Raw genomic sequence first — 21,127 nt, forward strand, 5'->3', positions numbered from 1 at the left:
GTGCACGAGCCCCCGTGCACGCAGCCATGGGGGGGGGGGATTTCCTAGCTGTTTAAAAAGAAAAACAGAAGACCCGAGAGAGGCGAATTTCCAAACAGGGGGCAATTTGCAAAAAAAAGTGTTTCGGCGAGCCGGCTCCGAGCCGCCCTGCAGAGGGGCAGTGGGCGAAGCGGAGCGGGGGCCTCCGTGCCGCAGCCTCCCCCCGAGGAGCCTCCTGCTGCTCCGGGCGCTTGGACGTGGGGTCGCGTGGCTGAAGCGTCCCCGCTCGGGGTGCAGCGGTCCCGGGGATGGGGCTGCCCGCCCGGAGCTATTCCCGCACCTGCACATCCCGGCTGCTCTCGGGCTTTGCCTGCCGGCAGCAGCTCGGCCTCCGGCCCCCGTTGCCTGCCCTGTGCACGGATGCTGAGCACTGGGAAGGTGAAAGTTCCCCGAAACCGGCCTTTCCTTGAGCTGCAAGAGCTCGCGGGGATGGAAGTTGGCCTCTGGCTCCTGCAGCCCTGCGGGGTGGGAGCCGCTCAGCTCCCCGCTGCTGCCCCGTGGGAACCAGCGCAGGCAGCTCCCGCAGCCCCAGCCGGAGAAGGGAACCGGCCTCCGATTGCTCTTGTCCTTCCCCCCCCCCCCCACCGCTGTGCAGCCGGAGGGAAGGTGGGACCAGGCAGAGGCCGCACCTAAATTCCCCTTCCTCTGCAACCCTCCCTTTCCTCACCTCGCTGGCGGCCGCGGGCCAGGACGCCGAGCCAGCCCCTGCAGCTGGATCCTGCAGCGCGGCCCGGCTCCGAGCTGCCTTTGCCCTCCCTTTCCCTTTGTTTTTTCCTCTCCTCCTGTCACTGGCACCCGAGAGGGAGAGCCCGTCACGCACACGCTCCTCTTGGCGTTAACCCGCGCGAGCGGCTCCTCTCCTGCTGCCTTCGGGAAACTTTCCAGCGCTGTGACTGAGCCAGTGGGTGCTGGCTTTAAATCATTTTCTCCTGTGGATTACGACAGCTGGATGAGACGATAAACGTCTTTTCTCTTCTCTTTCCTTCCTCTTCTCTCTCTTTTCATTTTTTCCTTCGGAAGCCGCGGAGGTTCCCAGCCCGCGGGCGCGATGCTGGCCGGAGCCCTGCGCTGCCTCGTGCTCCTCTGCCTGCTCGAGGAGAGCGCCGGCAGCATCCGAAGATACTACATYGCCGCGGCGGAGACCGCCTGGGACTACGCGCACAGCGACCTGCTCCCCACGCTGCAGGCGCCGGCAGGGTAACGCTCTCGCTGCTGCGATTCCGGCAGCCGGCACRCTGCGAATGCCGCCGCCTCGCCGGGCCCCGGGAAGCGACGGTGCCCGAGCGCGGGTGGCAGGGCGAAGCGGCACCTGGGCGGGCGGTGGGTGCGTTGGGCTGCCGGCCGGGCAGGGGACGGAGGTTTCCGTGCGATGGGGAGTCACTAAGTGCAATCCCTTGCAGTGCGCGTGGGATAAATCCGCAGCGAGAGCTGCAGTCTCTGCTGTCCCTGCCGCCCGGCACTGCTTTATTATAGCTGTTTGTCAGTGACCTTTAAACGCTGTAGCCGGGGTCAAGAGCCGGTTCTCCAGCCTGCGTTTTCCCCTCTGCGCAGCTCCCTGCTCCGCGTCCGCGCTGCTTTCGGGGACGCCGGTGGGGAGGCAGCGTCCGTGCTGCCCTGCCCTAGCTCGCGGCCCCGCTGCGCCGGCCCCGCGGGAGACCCGGCTCTTCGCCCTTTGTATCTTTGCCCACGTTACGTTGCTCGGGCTGATGTTTCCCCCTTAGGGAATGACCGTAGTTTCTAGTGTTTTGGCACGTACTGATGCCTGCACGCAAGCCGGGGAGGGCGGAGGTGCRGTGGTTGCCCGTCTTYGTGATCCGGGCAGGACCTCTGCGAGCGGGAAATGGAAAAAGGTGGCGGTGGCACCGCTCGGCGTCGGGCTGGCGTTGTTCGGAAACGCACAGCTGGCTCGGGCGCGTGCCGGTGCGAACCAGCCGCAGGGAGCGGAGACGGGCTGCTGACTCCCCTGCRCTTCAAGCCGTGCGGAGCAGCCCCTTCCCCGGGCGCCGCATCCCCGGCAGCAGGCTGCGAGCGGGGAGGCGCTGGCCCGGCGCTGCCRCAGCCGAGAGCGGCCCGCAGCTCCGTCTCGGTTCGAGCGGCGAGGAGCCGTGCCGAGCAGCTAGGAGCCAGGCTCCGGGAAACCGTATCCGGCACCCCCCATATCCCTAACGTTGCGCTCAAATATATTAGGATGTGGTGGAGCTGAGGTTACCCAGGCTGTTAATTTGGCCCCTTGGCTTGACATTTCTTTAATGACACACGCGTGCGCCGTTGCTGACACGGGACTGACTCACRGAGCTGGATCTGCCCTAGGGATGAGCGGAGCATCTGCAACAGCGTGTGACTCCGACCTCGGGGCTGCGGAGGCTCAAACTCCAAAGCTCTTGGTTTTAGCAGTGGTTTTCGTGGCTGCCCGCTCCCGTCGCTGGTCTCCCACCGTTCCAACCTCACGATCCCCTCTACACCGTTTTTATCCTCCCTCGGGGCTGCACAACCGCACGGTATCTTGTGCTCGGCCCTTTCTCCCTCCCTCCTTGCACCCCGTAACAGCCGCCGCAGATGCAGAAGGGCAAGAGAGGGTAGCCCACGAGGGTGCACCTCCTGGAGGTCTTCTGAAACCCCTTTACGCGCCCTGTGTTTTTGCCGGCGTGCGTGTGGAAGGCTCTGATGAATGAACGGGCTACGATGCACCAGAGCCGCTTACGTGGTCCCCTCGGTTTCGATTCCTCCTCTTCCTTCCAAGTGATCAGGCACGCCCCGGCACTCCTGGCCCGCGGCAGGTGCCGGCGCCGGCAGGGTCRGTGCCGGGAACACCGCGTCCTCCGAGGCCACGGGGTCTCGACCAGGGCTCAGAGCCCGTGGCCAAGCGGGACCAGACGGTCCCGGAGTGCCGCAGCGGCGCGGGCTGTTTACCTTGGCTGTCCCCCGGCTCCGCGAGATGAACCGATAGTCCGGCTAACAATGCGGATCGAAGGCGCCAGGAACTTGTCTCCCCGCCTCGGCCGCGGCTGCTCTCGGGGTAGGAAGTCCGTGGGGACCTGGAGCGTCGAGTCGCTGCCAGAAGTGCTTGGATCAGCTGCCCTCGCCCCGAACTCCCTCGTCCCCTCCGGGAGCAGGTGGGCTCTGCTGCTCCGGCGCCCCAGGACCTGCTCCCGACCAGCCCAGCGGCATCGCAGGGCATGGGACTGCTTTTGTGCCAGTGAAATCCCACCGGCTCCGGAGGGATTTCTGGCTTGTTTGCTTCCAAATTAGCGGCACCAGGCCCTCATAGCTCAGAGATGTACTTCCAAAGCTGGGTTTTCTGCGAGCCAAGATTAAGGTCCAGCTTCCCGACASCGGACAGCCCCGAGCTGTGCTCCTGCTGGCTGCCAACCCAAGCGCGGGCACATTGCTGCCTCCTGGCATGAGTTCAGCCCGGGAGACCGGCGCTGTGTCCCAGCCTGGACGGAGGGTTATGGCTTCGACGGCAAAGCCGGGAGCTGGGTATGCCCGGGGAAAAGGCGCGAGCCCAGCCGGGGCTCAGCAAGCTCTAACCCTGCTTTGCCCATCGTGCGCTCCTGACAGCGCCCTGCCTGCGCAGGCAGGRTTCGAACCAGCGGCCCGGGGGTGAGTGCATGCGTTGCCCTTTCCTATAAACTTCTGAGTCACCCTGGCTCCTTCCTCTTCCACTCGAGGAAGAGTCAAACAGGGAGCTGCTACTTGCATGAAGGCTTAGTCATAGAGGGAGAGCCAGCCTTGCTATTTCTGAAGGGAGAAGAAAATACCACCTGGCTTTTGCTGCAAACAAAACAAGGCTGGAAGGCTGCTTACTGGAAATGGTCTCAGTCCCCGGGCTGGGACTGATAAGGCAGGCTGTAAAATCCCTGGAGAAATTAATAGCTTTGTTATCCTGATAAATGCGCTGGATTCCTGCTGGAAAATGAGTCTGTTAAGCCGCTTACAGACAGAAAGTGGCCACCAGAGATAGGTGGGGTGTGAACGACATTCGAGCCTCCTTTATCTTCCCACTCCAAGAAGCAGTTTCTTAGGGACTGGCTGTAAATCCCAGTTAGGTCAGAAAAGAAATGAATCTGGGGACGTCGCTCTAACCACCGAGCGAATTGCAGCAACCTGCCGTGCAGCCCGACACCGTCGCTCTTCCGGGGGGGAGCCGGGGAGGAAGCTAGRGGTTACGGGAGGCGGCCGCCCCACGCGAGGGTGCAGGGGGACGGCGCCGCAGGGCTGCTGCACCCCGTTTTCCAGCTCRCGGGGGAAGCGTGAAGCCAGGCAGCTCTGGCAGCCGGCGGTGCCCGCGGCTGTGCACGCTCGCTGCTGCAGCTGGCGCATCCTCCGGGCATGGCGCGGTGCCTCCTGGCATCGCCTCTTACTCCATGGTGATTAATGCCGTGACATTAATCACCGCCCCGTTAGCATCAGTGAGCCGAGCGAGATGTTTTCAAGCACACCTGACAGCGGTCAGGAAGCGCGGGGGACACAACAGGGTGAGCGATGCCTGGGGCTGGCACGGCAGCGGCGAGCTGTCGGGAAGGGGGAGGAAGAGGATGCTCGCAGCCCTTGGGTGAACAAGGCCGCGCGGTCATCGCTGGCTTTTCCTTCCTCTCGCAGTGCGTCGGGGCGGCCGGACCCGCCGCCTCCCACGCCCGGTGTCCCGCCGCGGTACAGGAAAGCCGTGTTTGTGGAATACCCCGATGCCTCGTTCACGCAGCCCAAACGCAAGCCGGCGTGGATGGGTAAGAAGCACCTGCAGCGTGGTGAGCTCCAGCTCCCCCGCGACAGCGGCTGTATTTACCCTGGGTCGGAAGGCGGCTGAGACTAGCAGCTCTTTGGCCAGGAATAGGAGAGTTTGGGAAATTCCCAGTATGGCTCAGCCGCTGGGGGTGCGGTGAGTCTTGCTGGTGCTGGAGCAGCTGAGGCTGCTGTGCTGTGCAGGGGACGGCCACTGATGGTGCAAGTGGAAAGCCCAAGCTCCCCTGGTCCCAGTGCTGACAGCCCAGCCGCCTCACCCCGCCGTCTTCCCCCTGCAGGTCTCCTGGGCCCCACCATCCGAGCAGAAGTCTACGACACGGTGGTGATCACTTTTAAGAACCTGGCCTCCCGCCCGTACAACCTCCATGCCATTGGTGTGTCCTACTGGAAGGTGTCGGAGGGTGAGTCCGGCCTCGCAGATGCTTGCCGCCGGGAGGAATGCAACAAGGATGCGAGGAGCAAAGGGGGAGCTCAGTGCCCTCGGGGCAATAGGAAAGCCTGTGACCTTCTCCAACACGATAAGCGTGAAATGGAAGTGGGGCTGCCCCTGGGGACAGCTGTCCCTGGGGATGTGGAGTCTGTGTCCTTGTGGCAAGACACGCCATGCAAGGGGATGAAGCTTCACTGAAATTGGGTTGTTCCTTTGCCTTTAGGGGCAGGGTATGAGGATGAGACCAGCCAGCTGGAGAAGGAAGGAGACAGGGTGGATCCAGGGAAGATGTACACGTACATCTGGGAAATCCAGCAAGACCAGGGTCCGACGGATGGTGATTCCCCATGCCTGACCCACTCCTACTCCTCCAACACCGACAGCGTGAAGGACACCAACTCTGGTTTGATCGGAGCCCTGCTTGTGTGCCGACCTGGTAAGGGCAGCGCAGGACAGGGGCAGGTCAAGTATGATCATGATTGAAAACTGGAAAAATTGAAGACCCCTTCCAGAGGCTGAACACGACAGTGGGGTCAGTGAGCTGTGGTCAACAGCATCACATTTGGGGATTGGTTCTTTCCCCCAAAGAGTCCCTTCTCTGCCCACGAGCAAAATGACCTTTGGATTTCACTGCTAGAAGAAACAAGGTTCTCTCTTTCCTTTACAARATTTCAGTTAAAATCCTCTGTCTTGTATCGGAATCTTATATATGCACAAGACGAATTGGTATGGAAGCATAGATATTTGTCTGTCTTCCCTTCAAAGCTTCACCAAGCTGTGTTCGTTCAGTGTCAGCCGGGGCACTTTGCCAAATGGGCTTTGTTGGAAGAACCAAAGGAAAGTTTGTATTGGCAAGGGTTAAGGATCAGGCAGGGGAGAGGCTGCATGCACAGGACATTGCCTAGTCCACAATACCTGTGCTTGCTTTCCTTCCAAGTCCTCTCCTTTGGTGAATGTGGAGATGATGATTTTTAATACTCTGGGATGCAATGGACCAAGACGTGATCCTGGGGTGCAATCAGTCTCCCCTGGTTGAGCTGTCTCCTCGAGGTAGTTGTCCAGACCCCCTTTGCAGTCACCGGAGAGGGACTGGCACATCTAGGGCATGAGTCATCTCCTCCCAAGGTAGCCGTCTGCTGTGGCTCGGATGACTCGCCACAAGGAGTTTCTCCACTGACTGAAGAAAGTCTAGACGGCTAGTGCAGATGATGGTGCTGAGGAGGGAGCTAGATACCACGGGCTGTTCCAGGTGACTAACTGAATCCTGAGAGCCAAGGCAGGACAAACTGACCTTTTGGTGCCTGCCAGGGCAGCTGCCTCTCAGCCGTGGGCTTTTGGGGAGYGCAGGCTGGAAACAGCTCTGTGTCAGCCAGTGACCTCGTGAGAAGGGACAAAACAAGCGGTGCAAAGCCTGGCCTTGATTTACCTGTTCTTGGGAGGGGAGAAAGGGGATTCCCTGGGRAGATGGGCATGGCACATGCTGACCTTCAAAGCGAACCTGTTGCGTCTTGCAGGGACCCTGGCGAGTGATGGGACCCGGAATGCAGAGCAAGAGTTTGTGATGCTCTTCGCAGTGTTTGATGAAGGTAACTGCCCCAGAGTGGCCTGGCTGGGCCTGTCACCCTGTGTCAGCCCCTGAATTCAGCCTGGTCCAGGGCCCAAGTTCTGACTGTGGCGTGAGCGCAGCTGCTCTGCTCCCGCACTGCCTCCCAAGTGTTCGAGCCTTGCACAGGCACCCAGCCAAGCTCCTGCACAGCAGCAGGAGTCCCTGGGCTCCTAGTGCAATGCTGCAGCTCCTTCCTCCGTGTCCCAGGTGCGGGGAGCTTGCAGCCCTCCCCTGGTTCCCGCCCTGGCCTCGTCCCCATCRCGCGAGCTGCAGCCGGTGGCGAGTAATGCTCCATCGCATGTGGTGGTCGCAGCCACATTCGCACAGGACCATGGCCAGGCCCGCTGCGGATTTTCAATAAACGCTGTGCATCACTGACCTCCCCGGATTTTGGTTTTCAGACTGTCTTACCATGGCAGGAAGGTTTTGTAATTCTTTGAAATGTTCTCAAGCGAAAGCTGGCTGCGTTGTCTTCTCTCCGCAGGGAAAAGCTGGTACTCTGAGGCCAGCTCCCCAGAAGCTGCTCAGCCCCTGGCACACAACAGGACGGAGCTGCACACCATCAACGGCTACATTAATGGCTCACTGCCTGGTAGGTACCCATGCACCAGTGAAAGGGAAGGAGGACACAAGAGATGCTGGGCCTGGGAACAGGGATGTAGTGAGGTCTGTAAGTTCGGGGGACGAGGTGGCTTGTGAAAGAACGTGAGAAGGGACATCAAGGGGGTTTCCAGGTGATGGATCTATTAGGCAGTGTGTTCACCCATGGAGGGAATATCATGTCTTCCCTCCTTTATCTTCCTTGCTCACTTAGAGTGAAGCTTTCTGGGGCAGGACCTGTTTCCTGCTGTCTGTGTTGCCAGGCGTGGTGGATACTGACCTCCTCTGAGGTCTTCAGAAGCTGAAGGGATAGCAAAGAGCTTCCTCTTTTGTGGTCTTGTGAACTAGACTGGAGGTAGAGGGGAGAGGGGAGAATTCAGCACCAACCAACCTGGCTCTGACAGCACACCTCCATGGGATTTGGAGAGCTTCCATCAAGCAAAAGAAAAGGTCAGTCGTGCTCTCATTGGCACCACTGGCAAAGTTTCTGGTATTCTTCTGGGAGAAAGTCCAGAGTTACCTGGGAGTGAAAATCTCCAAGGGAAACTGGAAAATATTGTCAGGAGACTCATTACCACCAGCAGCCCTGATGAAGCACACCCTGAAACCTCCCACCTGGGTCTGAACTTTCTCTAATAAAAGGCAAAAGCAAAACTCCCCTAAATTCCCTGGCTTGGTGGATCCATGGAGCTTAAAAGCTGAGCAGACTTCTTGGTCAGCCGCTCCGGCACAGTGCATTACCCCTCTGCCCAGCAACTCCCATCTGGCTGTGGGACCCGACCTGAAAGGCGTTCAGTGGAAAGCTTCCCAACGGCCCCAGGAGCGGACCCTCCACCCTGTCTCCTCCCGGGCTGTTGGGGTTTATTSCAACCACCTATGGTGCTCAGCGCTGCAGACAAGTGGTTGTCTCTGTATCTGGTTTTGTCCAACTTCAGCTTTCAGGAACTTGTCATTCTCTTTCTCACTAGATTACAGAGCCCTTTGGCACACAGTAATTTCTTCCCAGGAAAATACTTTCACAACACAGTCAAGTCATCTCCCATTTGCTAAGTAGACTGAGCTCTTTGAATCTCTCTGAGGAAGGAATTTTCTCCAGCCTTCAAATAAATCTAGTGACCTCTCTGTGCCCTTTTTTGGGTGTTTCAACTCCTACTGAAGACATACTGGAGCCCTGCCCTGGATGCAATGTTTTAATATCAGGCTTGCCTTGCCAGTGCTGTGACCAGGCAAATATTTCCCTTTTCCAGTTCCCTGTTCCCCCTATTTATAGAATCAAGGACCTCATTTACCCCTTTTGCCACTGCATCTTGCAGTGAGCTCACACAAGCACGCGTCCCTCAGTCCCTTCCCAGGGTCCAGTCCCCTGTTCTGTAAATTTGGCCTTATTTCAGCTGGATGATGTGGCCTTTGGCTCTCTTTTGTTCGCACATTCCCCGTTTACATTTGACGGTGCCAGTCAGTGGGTCTTCCCCAATTTTAGCAGCGGTTGATTTTGTATTTACTTCCAGATGACTGCTGAAGCTGGAAAAGCATCAGGCTGGGTCCTCCCTAGAGACACCTCTGTCAGCTAACTTATAGGTGGGAGCTGCYGGATAGGTGGGGTCACCTATACCTCCTTAGTTTGTATGCACAGCACCCAGACACAGAGGCAGTCACCCCCGCCAGCTGAAGCCATCACCCTGTGGGGCAGGGCGCTGTGCTCAGCACGCTTCAGGATTTGCATCCTTGCACCACTGAGAGTCGGGACAAGGGATGGATGCAGCGCTGACGGTGGGGGTGCTTTCCTTCTCTCCTGTCAGGTCTCACACTGTGCCTCAAGAAGCAGGTCTACTGGCACGTGATTGGGTTGGGCACTGGGCCAGAAGTACACTCCATCTTCCTCGAAGGCCACACGTTCCTGGTGAGGAACCACCGTCTCAGCAGCCTRGAAATCTCCCCTGCCACATATCTCACAGCCCAGACCATGCCAGGAACAACCGGCTGGTTTCGGATGTTCTGCCAGATACCATCCCATCAGCAAGGTAACCTTATTCTGCAAGAGATTGGGGGAAAAAAGTTTGGGAGATGGCCTGGGCTCGGGGCTCTGTGCAGTGATGCCGCTCCCAGGCCATTCTTGCTGGGCAGAGTTACAGCCACATAGAATCTGGCCCTGGACCAAGGTGGCACATTTGATGAGGATAGTAGCAGAGCAGGACATATCCCAAGCAGAAAGCTGGGGGGAAYGAATGTCTGTGCAGATAAGTCACTGTGACCCTTTCTGCCCGGCCCATTTGAAYCCAGCTGGCATGGAGGCCTTTGTGAAGGTGGAAGAGTGCCCAGAGGAGGAGCGCCTGATGAAGATGGGGGAGCCATCAGACGAGCCAGACGACATGGAGTACCCTGAAGAAGATGAGGAAGCTTCTTATCATGTGATCCAAGTGCGCTCTTTTGCCAAGGAAGAACCTGTGACCTGGACTCATTACATTGCAGCTGAGGAAATGGACTGGGACTATGCCCCGGTGAAGCCAGCATCTCTCGACAGGTGAGAGCGAGTTTGTGCGGCCACCGCAAAGGACTGCTCCTCGAGGCAGCTCTGCCATCTTTTCCCCTTTTTCCCAGAAGTCTGCTTTCCTTTTGCCTGACCCGGACAGCTTTGTCCTTTCTCATTAATGCTAAAGGTACAGACTCAGAAGGATGGTCTTGGGGAGGCCACGGGAGATCAGGAACTGCTTTGCTCCGTTTTCCCAAATGCCACTGTCCATGCCCCACAGAGGCAGCTCTGTCACCCAGGTCTCCAGGGCCAGCGCCCTCTGAGCAGGGAGAGAAGGTGGTGAATCATCTTACCCTCCTAGCCGGAGGGCCCCACACGGCAGGGATGCGTGCTTGCTGCCTGTACTTTTGCAGCCCRGGGATGTGGGTTGAGTTCCCCTTTGTGGAAGGTCCTACTCTAGATAGCACAGGCGATTAGTTCCTGAGGCTGCCCCACTTCCTTCAGGGAGAGGTGATGCAAGGGCGATATCTCAGCAGAAACACCTTAGTCAGCACTGCTTGGCAATGACACTTGTCACCAGTCCCGATGTAACTCTGCTGATGCAGGCTAYGTGGTTTGGGGCTGACTTGGTAGCAGGGTCATAGGGTTCTTTGCCAGATGGAGATCTCAGCTGGAGCAGGGTGTGTTTTGCACAAGTTACAGCCTGCAGCCCCTCTCAGGGTAAGCGAGGGCAAGYTGGGAGAGATGTCCTCTGCAGCTTGGGGCTGACCTTGCTGGGCCTGGGGAGGAGTTGGCTTGATCAAGGAAAGACATCTGCTCTGTTGAGTGTTATCTCTGCACACCTGGGGTGCTCCCTGACACAGGAACAACCTGCCAGGCTCTCAGCTCTCACAGTCATCGTTTCTCTTCAGGACAGAAGAGTGTAAGCCCAAGGCTGCTAGTATGCAGCCTGGTTGAGGTTCCTCCCTTAAAGAAGCGCTGGGTGCTCTTTCAAGGGGGCTGGGATGTCCTACCGGGAAGGAAATATCTATTTGTTTTGCCTTCATACAGCAGCTGGCTGGCCCATAGCTGGGCTTCCCTCGGGTTCCTGCAACACCGATGAGTATTGCTTGTAATGTTATTGACCAGAATCCATATTGTGATCATGTGGATGGGTGCTCCTGTCTCTGCACTGGCAGTCCCCAGAGAGGTTGTGCAGGCCCCCAGAAGATGGAGGTTCTTGCTCTCGATAYGACCGTTGCCGTGCTGCTTACTGCGCCTGTGTCACAGCATCCCACATGTGGCCGTTTGCTCTTTCTCTGCGTCTTTCCTGCAGAAACACCACGAGTCTGTTTCTGGAGGCTGGTCCTCAGCGGATTGGTTCAAAGTATAAGAAAGTCATGTTTGTGGAGTATGAGGATGCAACCTTCAAGAAGCGCAAGGTGTCAGCTCAACCAGACAAGGGAATTCTGGGGCCTGTCCTTAAGGGAGAAGTTGGYGACCAGTTTAAGGTAAGGGAGGGATTGCTTTCCACAAAGAGGTACTGGAAGGAGGATTTTCAGAGCTTGATGCTATGCCTCCTAATAGCTCTTTATTTGTGGCTAGGGTCTTACATAGATCCTTGATGAGATCTGTTGTGTTTGGTAATGTCCAAAGTTCACCAGAAGGAAAGATKCTGTTGAAACCTAAAGATAAAAACTCTTGGTGAATTCAGCAGAGATGCACAGGATTTGGCCCAGTTCCCTTGGTTTGACTTCATTGTAGTCATCTTAGGAATTGTATGCATTCATCCACAGAACATGCTATTCGGCACTTTCCTCTAAGACAAAAGTGTCCTCTCATCCTCCACTTTTCTCCATCTGTGTGCTCTTACCGTACGGTACTGGGGATTGTTGCTCGTATCTCCCCATATCCCTTAATTGACCACTTGACTTGTTTGCTGCTAGGAGGAATGGGATGGTTTCCAGCAGCTTTGCATTTCCGCTCTCTGCCTGGGGCTCTCCATGTGGYTGTGGGCATGGAGCTGAAGGTAATGCCTGTGGTAAAGCCCTGGCAGAGCTATTTAAGGAAGTAAATAAAGGGCTTCACATGGTGAAGTGGAGAGCACTTTGATGCTGTTGACTGCTGTGTGTGCTCAGTGTCTAGGTCCTCTGAGGCATTATGGGTTGAAAGAGCTCTTCTGTCTCATACAGAAAGTGAGACTAAATATAGCAACCTGCCCTTTAATAAATCCGCTGTTTTCATGTCCTCCCAAAATGTGCCTGAAACTGGCACCTCCAGGAAAGACTGGTAGAGAAACACACAGTCATGTCGTCTATTCTGCCTCCTCCCTCTTGGTCCCAGACACCTCCAGGTTCGCTCCTCTCTGGACATTGCCAAGCAGCTGATTCCAGAGGGCAGCTGCCCAGCGTTTCCCGAGAGTCAAGCTCCCTCCCTGCGAGGGTCCCGAGGGGAACCTCAAGGGTTCGTGACACTCAAAGTGTTAAATGTTCCTGTTGGCCATTCTCATTTCAGATCGTGTTCAGGAATCTGGCAAGCCGGCCTTACAACATCTACCCTCACGGCCTCACCAGCGTAAGGCCATACCACGCCGTGAAGGTCTCTGAAGGTAAGGCTGTGGGGAGGTCTCAGGAATTAAGGAGGTCAGTTGGCCGGTTGTCCCTTCTCCTGGGACAGGAGAGATTCCTGCAGCCTGTGATGAGACCGGCTAACTCATCCCTCCCGAGTGCCTGAGCCCTGCTATTCCCGGAGATGACGTCAGTTCTTGGTTAATGCCCCTTTGGTGCTGTGTAACCCCCTCTTTAAGGAAGGCTGCGTGATGGGCTGGAAGAGGGGACCTTGTCAGCCGAGGACCTGGGACCATGTTGCATGGTCCATCGCAGAGGCCTCAATTTTCTGATGAGATTACAGAGAGCTTTGCTTCCTGGCCAGTACCTATCTTCAGGAGCAGAGGAGCCTGAAGCAAAATCACCATCCGGTGCACAGGCCTTTCCTCAGGGCAGTCTTTGCCCAGGACCAGTCCCGTCAGCATCCCCCATGGGCTGGGACTGAGGAGAGAGCCCTGCCAGGCTTCCCCAGTGCAGTGCCATCCCAGAGCTCCCCGAGCTCTCCGCCGTGACGGCAGACAGAGCTGGCCCGGCGCCCGTGCACGTCCCCGGTGACTGCCGTCAGGTGCACCCGCGTTTAGTGCAAGATCACTTTCCCTGGAAATGCTGCATCCCTGTGGCATCCCGGTGCTTTGCAAAGGAAGTCAGCATCCCTGGGCGTGCCTTATGGGGAAACCAAGATGCGAGACACGGGAGATTGGCCAAAGGTCACCCAGCAAAGCAGTGTCAGAGGTGGGATCAGAAACAAGGTCTGAGTYCCAGCTCGCTGCTTGCCTTGATGAATCACTGTTTGACAAACTGGGGCAGTTAATACCCTTCAGAGGATGCTTCATGCAGCCACCACACGTCAGTCCTGCTGCCTGTAACCCCAGGGTGCAGCGCAGACACCACTGTGTATGGTAGCTCTTCTCCACGGCCCTGACTCTCCTCTCCACCACACTGACGGTGTCAAAGGCATAAAACTATCATGAGATCAAAAGCAGGGCTGAGAACTGGGCCTGACATGACATCAGCAAGCCGACCTGTGGGCTGCAACCACCGTCGCTGATCCTGCCAGCGTTTGCCAGTTTGCTCGTAGTCATCCTTCCCTGGGCTCCCTCCTGCCCTGTTTAATGCGGGGTTTTCCTTGTGATTCAGACTCTACCTCTCCTGGCAGAGAGGGGCTTTGTGGTTTTTTGCTCCGAGGTTGCTGAGTTACCACCTTCCCTTCCCAGCACTGCTTTTGTCCCCTGCCCGGATGCTCCCTGGGATGCTGCTTGCACAAGGCCATCCTGCATCCTGCCAGCATGCTCCCAAGGACACTGCTCCTGCAAATCCACCCTGCATCCCGCCAGGGCAAAATCGCACACCATCCCTCCCCCCACCCCCATACCTGCGCTTTCTGGAGGGTTACAACGATGGGGGCAATTGCAGAGACTGGGGACAAATTCCTCCGCTGCAGCAGAAGTGGCAGAACCGGGACGGCAGCCGCTAAGGAGTTTAGAGAACTAGTTCATCTTTGTGACCCATTACTATCTAAATTAAGGTTTTCCTTCAGGAGAGTCAAAAGGGCAGAGCAGCCCATCGGATGGCAGCACTAAGGGAGTCAAGCCACGCAAGGGAGCAGGGAGCCCTGTCCCTGCCCCGCTGCCAAYGTCCCCCTGGTCAGACACAGCTTGCCAACTTTGCCAGCCACTTGCTCAGTGAAGGTGGGCGAGTTGTGGTCCTGGAGCCAAGGGGGATGCTACTCTGGGGCGTCTAGACAAAAAGGGCTGTTCCTGCCCCTGACTGATATGTGAGCTGGGGAAACCATGCTTTCACAGCTGGGCTGGGCATTTAGAGCAGACAAAGGTCTTTCGAAAGGCCRTGTCAGTGCAAGAACCTGTTGAGTGGGCCTGGATTTATTTGTATTTGAATTTTCCCTCTAYTTCTTCCCATGTCCTCCCTGCTTTTCTTAGGGTCTTAGGCTGTGTTCGGCTAAAACTCTACCTTTCCTTGTTTTTCACCCATGTTACTCCTTCTGCCCAGCTCTGTACCGTCATCTGCAAACTCCCCTAGTCAGGCCAGAGCAGACAAACTTTCCAGCCTGCGCTAGTCCCAAGGGCTTTCAAGCGTAGGCACACAGCTCTCAATCCTCAGCTGGCTCCAGGGGCTCCTTTTGTCCAGATAAACTCTGTGTGAGCAGCCAGGACTGCTGCGGGAGCTAGCAGCCAGCATGCCTCCCCAGCGTGCCCGGGGAACTTGGACTGTCACCTCCGTCCCTCGTGCTGGGTTGTCCCGATGCCCACGGCAGCCTTTGTCCCTGGGATCTTGCATCGCGTGATGGCACCAGCATGTCTGCACTGCTTGGCAGAACCTGTGTTGTGTGTCCTTGCTGCTCAAGCTCCACCTTGGGATTCGAGTGACTTCGGGAGCATCCGAAGAGAAGTCCCTTTTGTGCCACCACAACGCCTTTGTGCCTGGGTTTCRGTAGTTTTCCATGTGGCTCGTGTGGTTGGGAAACCTCCTTTCTGAACTGTTTTATAGAGCGGGATCACCCCTTGCAGGAACAGCCCTGACCTAACATTATCTGCCCTTTGTCTGTGTGTTACCAGCTAGGGATGTGAAGGACATTCCTGTTCTCCCTGGGCAGTCGTTCACCTACAGCTGGAGGGTCACAACCGAGGACGGGCCAACACAGGCGGATCCTCGCTGCCTCACCCGTTTCTACTACAGCTCCATCRACCCGACCCGAGACACGGCCTCAGGCCTGATCGGCCCCCTCTTGATCTGCTTTAAGAAATCCATGGATCAGAGGGGAAATCAGGTGGGTCTTTCCAGGTGCGGCAGAGAGAGAGCATCTTATTTCCTCTGAGAGGTGGATGCTTTGTCACCTTAACTGCCAGACTGAAAAGCTGGAATATCTGTGGTGGGTGGAATGTTTTGGTAAAACCAAAATTGCCTGTAGTTTCTCTTCCTGCCCTCTTCAACCCCATCTTCAGTCCCAATCCCCCTGCGTTCCCCATCTTCCTTCTCACGCTCCATTCTCTCCAAATGTGGACCTAACCCCTCTGAACGAGCAGTAAACCACTTCACATCCACCCAGCAGTCACGCTGGGACCTGTGGGCCTCTCTAATCAGACCAGGAATTACTCCTTCCCTCTCTGCCTTCCAGATGATGTCGGATGAGACGAGGTTGGTACTGTTTTCGGTCTTTGATGAGAATCGCAGCTGGTATCTGGCRGAGAACATCCAGCGGTTCTGCACTGACCCAGCCCATGTGGACACGCAGGACCCCCAGTTCTACATCTCCAACGTGATGCACAGTGAGTGCCTGAGCCAGGGTGTCCCCACAAAAGCCTCCATCTCTGCTCCAGGGCACAGGCATCTTGAGGGCGGGTGATGAACTGAAGCCCCGCACACTTGCCCAAGCCACCCCTCACGTGCAGGGAACATGCAGCAGCGCAGCAACCGTGGGAGAGCTGAGCCCTGCTGAAATGTCTCACCCCCCCCCCTTCTCTTTTCCAGCTATTAACGGCTTTGTCTTTGACAACCTCCAACTGAACCTCTGCCTGAATGAAGTTGTGTACTGGTACGTCCTAAGCGTTGGGGCCCAGACAGATTTCCTCTCTGTCTTCTTCATGGGAAACACATTCAAACGCAACACGGTCTTTGAGGATGTGCTTACCCTTTTCCCATTTTCCGGAGAAACGGTCTTCATGAGCTTGGAAAAGCCAGGTTAGTAACACGGGCTGTTCTATAAACCTACAGGCTGGGTATCATAGGAGAGATGAGTGAGCGTCTTCAGTCGTGGTGGTGCTGGGCTCTACTACCCGATCGTGTTTCAGCAGCCCTGCGAGCAAAGGATGAACAATGGATGTGGTGATGAAATGGCAAAGTGAAAGACAATGACTAAAATCCCCCTAAAGTTTAAACCAAAGAAAGGGCTTAAATTACTGTGTTTGACTTCATAGTTAGGGTGCGTTAAGGACACGTGCAGTATCAAGCTGATAAACTGATTGCAGTAACGCGAGCCCCATGGGCCTCGTGCCTGTGTGCCCTTGGCTCGGAGATCGGCGGCTGAGCGGAGCAGCAGTGCTGTCCTCGCTGTGGGTTCAGCACGGCTTGTGGCTGGATTGCAGACACCGATGTGCTGGTCATGTGTCTAATCATGTCTAAGCCCTCTCTGCCACGTGGCTGTGGGTMCCAGCACCCAACTGGTGATGAATCCCGACATGCCCTGTTCAGGGACTTGCTGTCAAAGACAGGAGCCTTGGCCACGCAGGGTGGCAGAAGTGCTGCTGGGGACAGCACTAGCAAGCGGCTTGCTTCTCCTGCACCCCGGAGGGCTGGGGGCACCGCAGTGCTACAGCCCGTCTCTCCCCACATACCCCGATGCTGCTGCGGGGAGGAAGCAGGGCCCTGCCCGAAGGGTAACACCGACGCCCGTCGCAGGCTGTGGCCTTGGGAAGGCTTGGGAGTGCTGCTGCTGAGCCAAGCTGACACGGTTTCTAGACAGCCTAGGCAGTTTTCTAAATCCCAGCCAAACATTTCATCCGCTTGAGCTCTGATTTTTTGCTTGCCGATATAAACAAAGCAAGCAGCTCCGCTAGCAGGAGATGACAGCTCACTCCAGCGTCAGAGCGTGGTTATTACATCCCTCCCCATCCGCTCTTGTCACCTGCAGGAGAGGCGCTGTGGGCAGCAAACGCGTTGGCTGGGGATGTGAGCAAGAGGCTGGGTATTCGTTTCGTTTTCCCCGAGTGGGAAAGACGTGATGACTGGGTCTGGGAGAGAGCTATATTTGACAGCACAGGCATGTCTTTGGGGGTGGATGATGGTGATTACCCTGCTGCTGGGAATAAGCCTGAAGGCACTGCAGATTCTCACTGTATTAACTGGTTCTTGCCAAGCTGCTGCTGAGGCCTTGCCGGTGCACATAGCTCTCTAGCTCTGTCAGGAAACACCGACCCTGCTAACATTACTTGTCAGGAGCGGTTCTAATGTTGCCAGCAACCCTGATGTCTTGTGAGTCTGGGTGGAAGATGTTTTAGGGATTATGAAAACAGGAAATCACTAGCACGAGTTGGAGGCTGCCTTAGCATACAGGATGTGCTAGCAAGGGAATGCCGTGGGGGTGGCAGCTCTCCTGATTTCCCAGTGCAACGGGCTGATGATGTCCTCTTGTCCTTTCCGGAGACAGGCGTCTGGATGCTGGGGTGCCTGAACCCTGATTTCAGAGACCGAGGGATGCACGCCAAGTTCACAGTCTCTCAGTGCCAGCCTGAACAATATTTTGATGATGAGGAAGATTATGTGGATTATGAGGAAGAGGACGCCTTTGAATTACAACCCAGGGGCTTCTCTAAGAGAAAGAGGTGGCGCAGGCCATGTGTGAATAAGCGGCCAAACAATGTCACTTCTTCAAGCAGCGAGACAGAGAAGCCAAGACTGTGCTTAACAAAACCCAGCCACGGGGCCCTGCTGAGCAATGGCAGTAATTCCGATCCCCCTTCAAATGGCACATCAATATTTTCAGGAACAATCCCACATCCAGCTGATATCTCCATGTCCTCTTTGCCAGAGACAAACTATGACCCAGTGTCTTATGAATCCTTCCTGGAAGATGAAGAAGAATTATCAAAAGCCATCAGCCAGGTTCAAGGATTTGGGGCTCTCCCACCTGGAGAAAGCTCAGCAAGTGTCAGTGAAAGGGTCCACGGTACTGCGAGCTCAGAAACAGGTCAGCGATGGCTGCACCAGGCCACACCGGCGCCAGAAGATGCTCTGGCAGGAGAGAAGGTGACAAAAAGCTCAGAACTGCAGGATCCAGTAAAAGGGATGATGATCCAGTCTGCTAGTACATTACAGATGCTTGAAGCAGAACCTCAACCAACTATTCAGTCGGGAGAGCAGAAGGAGTCACGTACAATAGGCTTGTGGGAAACGATTTCTTTTGCTGCTAGCAGAGCTCCTCTTGTAGAGAACAGGAGCTCATTCCATCCGAATGACCTGGAGCACAATCCAGGGCTTCAAGGCATGTCTTCACAGAGTGCTAAAGACGAGTCACTAAAAGGGACTGATAAAGTATCCTTAAATCTATACAAGTCAAGGGAAACAATAAATACAGAACTGACCTTTAGTACYGATAGTAATTCCTCTTTCACACTGTCTAATCCTTCAGCATCTTCAGACAAAAGAGAAGACAACAGGACTTCTCAAGCTGTAGTTCAGAGTCACACTGAAGGAAGCAATAATTCTTCAAAGGAGCTAGATGCAAGGCTRGAAAAAAGACCTCCTGAAGTGGTTTCACAAGGCTTTTCTGAAGCTTTTGAAGTGGAGAATGGTTCTTTGTCAGATGTGGGACCCAGCAAATCTGTACAAGGTCAAATCTTCCCAGAGGAGAGTAACTCCTCGCTTGCAAAAAGTGCCATGGAACTAGAAGCCGGCAAATCTGCCAAAGGCACAAGCCCTCTGGAAACTGCCTTTGTGCACAGCAATGACCTTGAGCCTTCTGGTCATATCACRACAGAAGAGACAGATGAATTGATTCTGGAGGCAGTTTTTCAAGATGCTGTAGCGGCCAAGGGGTTGCCAGAGACGGACAGTCATGCCTTTCCCAAATCTGATGTCGTGGCCAATGAAACGAGGCACTCACAAAATGCTTTCTTAAAAAGCCAGGAGAGATTTAAACAGAGAGGTCCAGCGCTGAGCTTGGGTGGCCCTGATCTCAGGCACCGACAAGCCAGGTCAGTGGAGAGCGAGGAGGAGGTTCCTGTCCCAGGGACAGTGCCTCAGCCTGAGGCAGGAGGGTTGATGCGTGGTCCAGGTCTTCCAAATGCCAGTTCACCTGGCAGCAGAGAACCCCTCTCTGAGGGTAACAAAGTGGAGCAGGGTCTGTCTGGCCAGACCCCCGAGACACCGCATCCTAAGGGGTGGTTGAACCCAGGCAGGGGTGCCCAGAGCATCAGCGAGGGGGCTCAGCCCCATGGGAGCCCCTTCCCTGTGCTGGGAACACCAGAGAACAAGARGGTGACTGCTGCCAGCAGCTCAGAAATGAAGGCTGTCACTGTGGCTAGAGACCCGGCCTCAAACTGGGACCCAGCCCTGCCTGGAGCGGTGGGACACACTGGGGACATGGAGAGCCCAGCTTTAGCCGAGTGGCAGCAGGGCAGAGATGCAGTCTGGAGGGCTCCTTGGAGTGAGCAGGCTCAGAACAGAAGCCTGATGGAGGAGGAGACAAACTCTGTGGARCAGCAAGGTCAGGAAAGCCCCTGGTTCAGTCCCCAGCCTCGGCAGCTCGAGGCCGATGCTGAGAAGGACTATGCACCTGGGCGCACATCTGGGCGAAGCCCAGCAGAAATCCCTACGAAAYTGGCCTCCAAGAACTATTCCCTGTCCCCAAGTGACCCCGCTCTCAACCACAGCGCTATTGAGAAACCACACAAATATGCACAAGCCAGTTCGGATGCACRACAGGTGCTTGGAGGGGAAGACGTCCTCAGACAAGCTGGGAGGAGAGAGGTCCAGGGCCTCGGAGGTCCTGAGGAGGATGGGGAGAGCAGCAGCCAAGCTGAGAAGAGGAGCCGTGCCCCACACCACCTGGGGAGCTCGGCTCTAAACAGGACTGGTGCCAGCATCTCGAGGCCAAAGACTGACAAGCCAGACTATGATGAGTACGGTGACACAGAGCAGACCATGGAGGACTTTGACATCTACGGGGAAGAGGAGCATGACCCACGTTCCTTCCAGGGGGAGATCAGGCAGTATTTCATTGCAGCAGTCGAGGTGATGTGGGAATATGGGAATCAGAGACCCCAGCACTTCCTGAAAGCCACGTAAGTGCCACCAGCCCCTGCACATTCCCCTAGCACTGCATGGCATGGCTCGATGTGTGAGTCGGTGGCTCCTGGCAGGTGGGATCACAGATCTGTGGGCAATGTGGCTGGTAGAAGGATGCTCCCAGAGCCATCTCTCCTCACAGAGATTTTTGTATCTCGTGACCTTGAGCTTCCTTGCAAATGGATCAGAGATCCTCCAGGGTCTGCCCAGCAGCCCTGCTTTGCTGGTGAATCAGATTCCCACAAATCGCTCAGCTTTCCGGCCAGCTCAAGAGCTGTCCCTGGGCACCCATGAGCATGGTCTGGTGGCTCCTGCCTGGACCATGCAGTCAAGGCTTTGAGGGAGCCCACGTGTTTAGGCTATCATTGATGACTCTCAGAAGTGCTCCTGGAGGAGGAAGCAGGCCTGGAGCTGTGCGGGACTTTGGGGTGCAGACTTTGCACGGGCGCACGTGGCTGCACCCGGGGTCCCACACCAGCCCTGCCACGGCTGCCCTCCCTCAAGGGGACTGTCCCAACCTGCATAACCACCCTCATCCCTGCAGGGACCCCTTGGGCGGCAGGAGGAAGCCTTTCCGGCAGTACCGCAAGGTGGTTTTCCGAGAGTACTTGGACAACTCCTTCACTCAGCCGCTGATGCGCGGAGAGCTGGATGAGCACTTGGGCATCCTTGGGCCGTACATCAGGGCAGAAGTTGAAGATGTCATCATGGTGAATTGAAAGTTCTCGTTCCCTACAAACCCTGAAATTTCCCCCCCCCCTTCCCCCCTGCCTCTGGTAGGCCTGTGGGCTCTGTGGTTCCTGTGGATTCATCCCGAGGGCTTGAGGGGCAGAAGCTGCCCTGCTGGCACCCTG

The 21,127-nt window shown here is 56.3% G+C and overlaps 1 protein-coding gene across 1 annotated transcript in view; it reads left to right on the forward strand.

Moving 5' to 3' along the window:
• Positions 1 to 1,087: 1,087 nt before the first annotated feature.
• F8 (coagulation factor VIII) overlaps positions 1,088 to 21,127 on the forward strand; it is a 28,170-nt gene continuing 8,130 nt past the window's right edge. Inside the window, exons 1-17 of the mRNA XM_026066209.1 lie at positions 1,088 to 1,236; positions 4,642 to 4,766; positions 5,061 to 5,183; positions 5,436 to 5,648; positions 6,727 to 6,798; positions 7,303 to 7,410; positions 9,218 to 9,439; positions 9,699 to 9,939; positions 11,204 to 11,378; positions 12,382 to 12,475; positions 15,047 to 15,258; positions 15,607 to 15,757; positions 15,960 to 16,169; positions 17,635 to 19,184; positions 19,230 to 19,316; positions 19,407 to 20,269; positions 20,818 to 20,983. Coding sequence (XP_025921994.1) covers positions 1,088 to 1,236; positions 4,642 to 4,766; positions 5,061 to 5,183; positions 5,436 to 5,648; positions 6,727 to 6,798; positions 7,303 to 7,410; positions 9,218 to 9,439; positions 9,699 to 9,939; positions 11,204 to 11,378; positions 12,382 to 12,475; positions 15,047 to 15,258; positions 15,607 to 15,757; positions 15,960 to 16,169; positions 17,635 to 19,184; positions 19,230 to 19,316; positions 19,407 to 20,269; positions 20,818 to 20,983 — 4,761 coding nt within the window. The remainder of the gene's footprint in view (positions 1,237 to 4,641; positions 4,767 to 5,060; positions 5,184 to 5,435; positions 5,649 to 6,726; positions 6,799 to 7,302; positions 7,411 to 9,217; positions 9,440 to 9,698; positions 9,940 to 11,203; positions 11,379 to 12,381; positions 12,476 to 15,046; positions 15,259 to 15,606; positions 15,758 to 15,959; positions 16,170 to 17,634; positions 19,185 to 19,229; positions 19,317 to 19,406; positions 20,270 to 20,817; positions 20,984 to 21,127) is intronic.

Source organism: Apteryx rowi, unplaced genomic scaffold, assembly GCF_003343035.1.
Source record: "Apteryx rowi isolate R43461 unplaced genomic scaffold, aptRow1 scaffold_24, whole genome shotgun sequence".
Taxonomy (NCBI): Eukaryota; Metazoa; Chordata; class Aves; order Apterygiformes; family Apterygidae; genus Apteryx; species Apteryx rowi.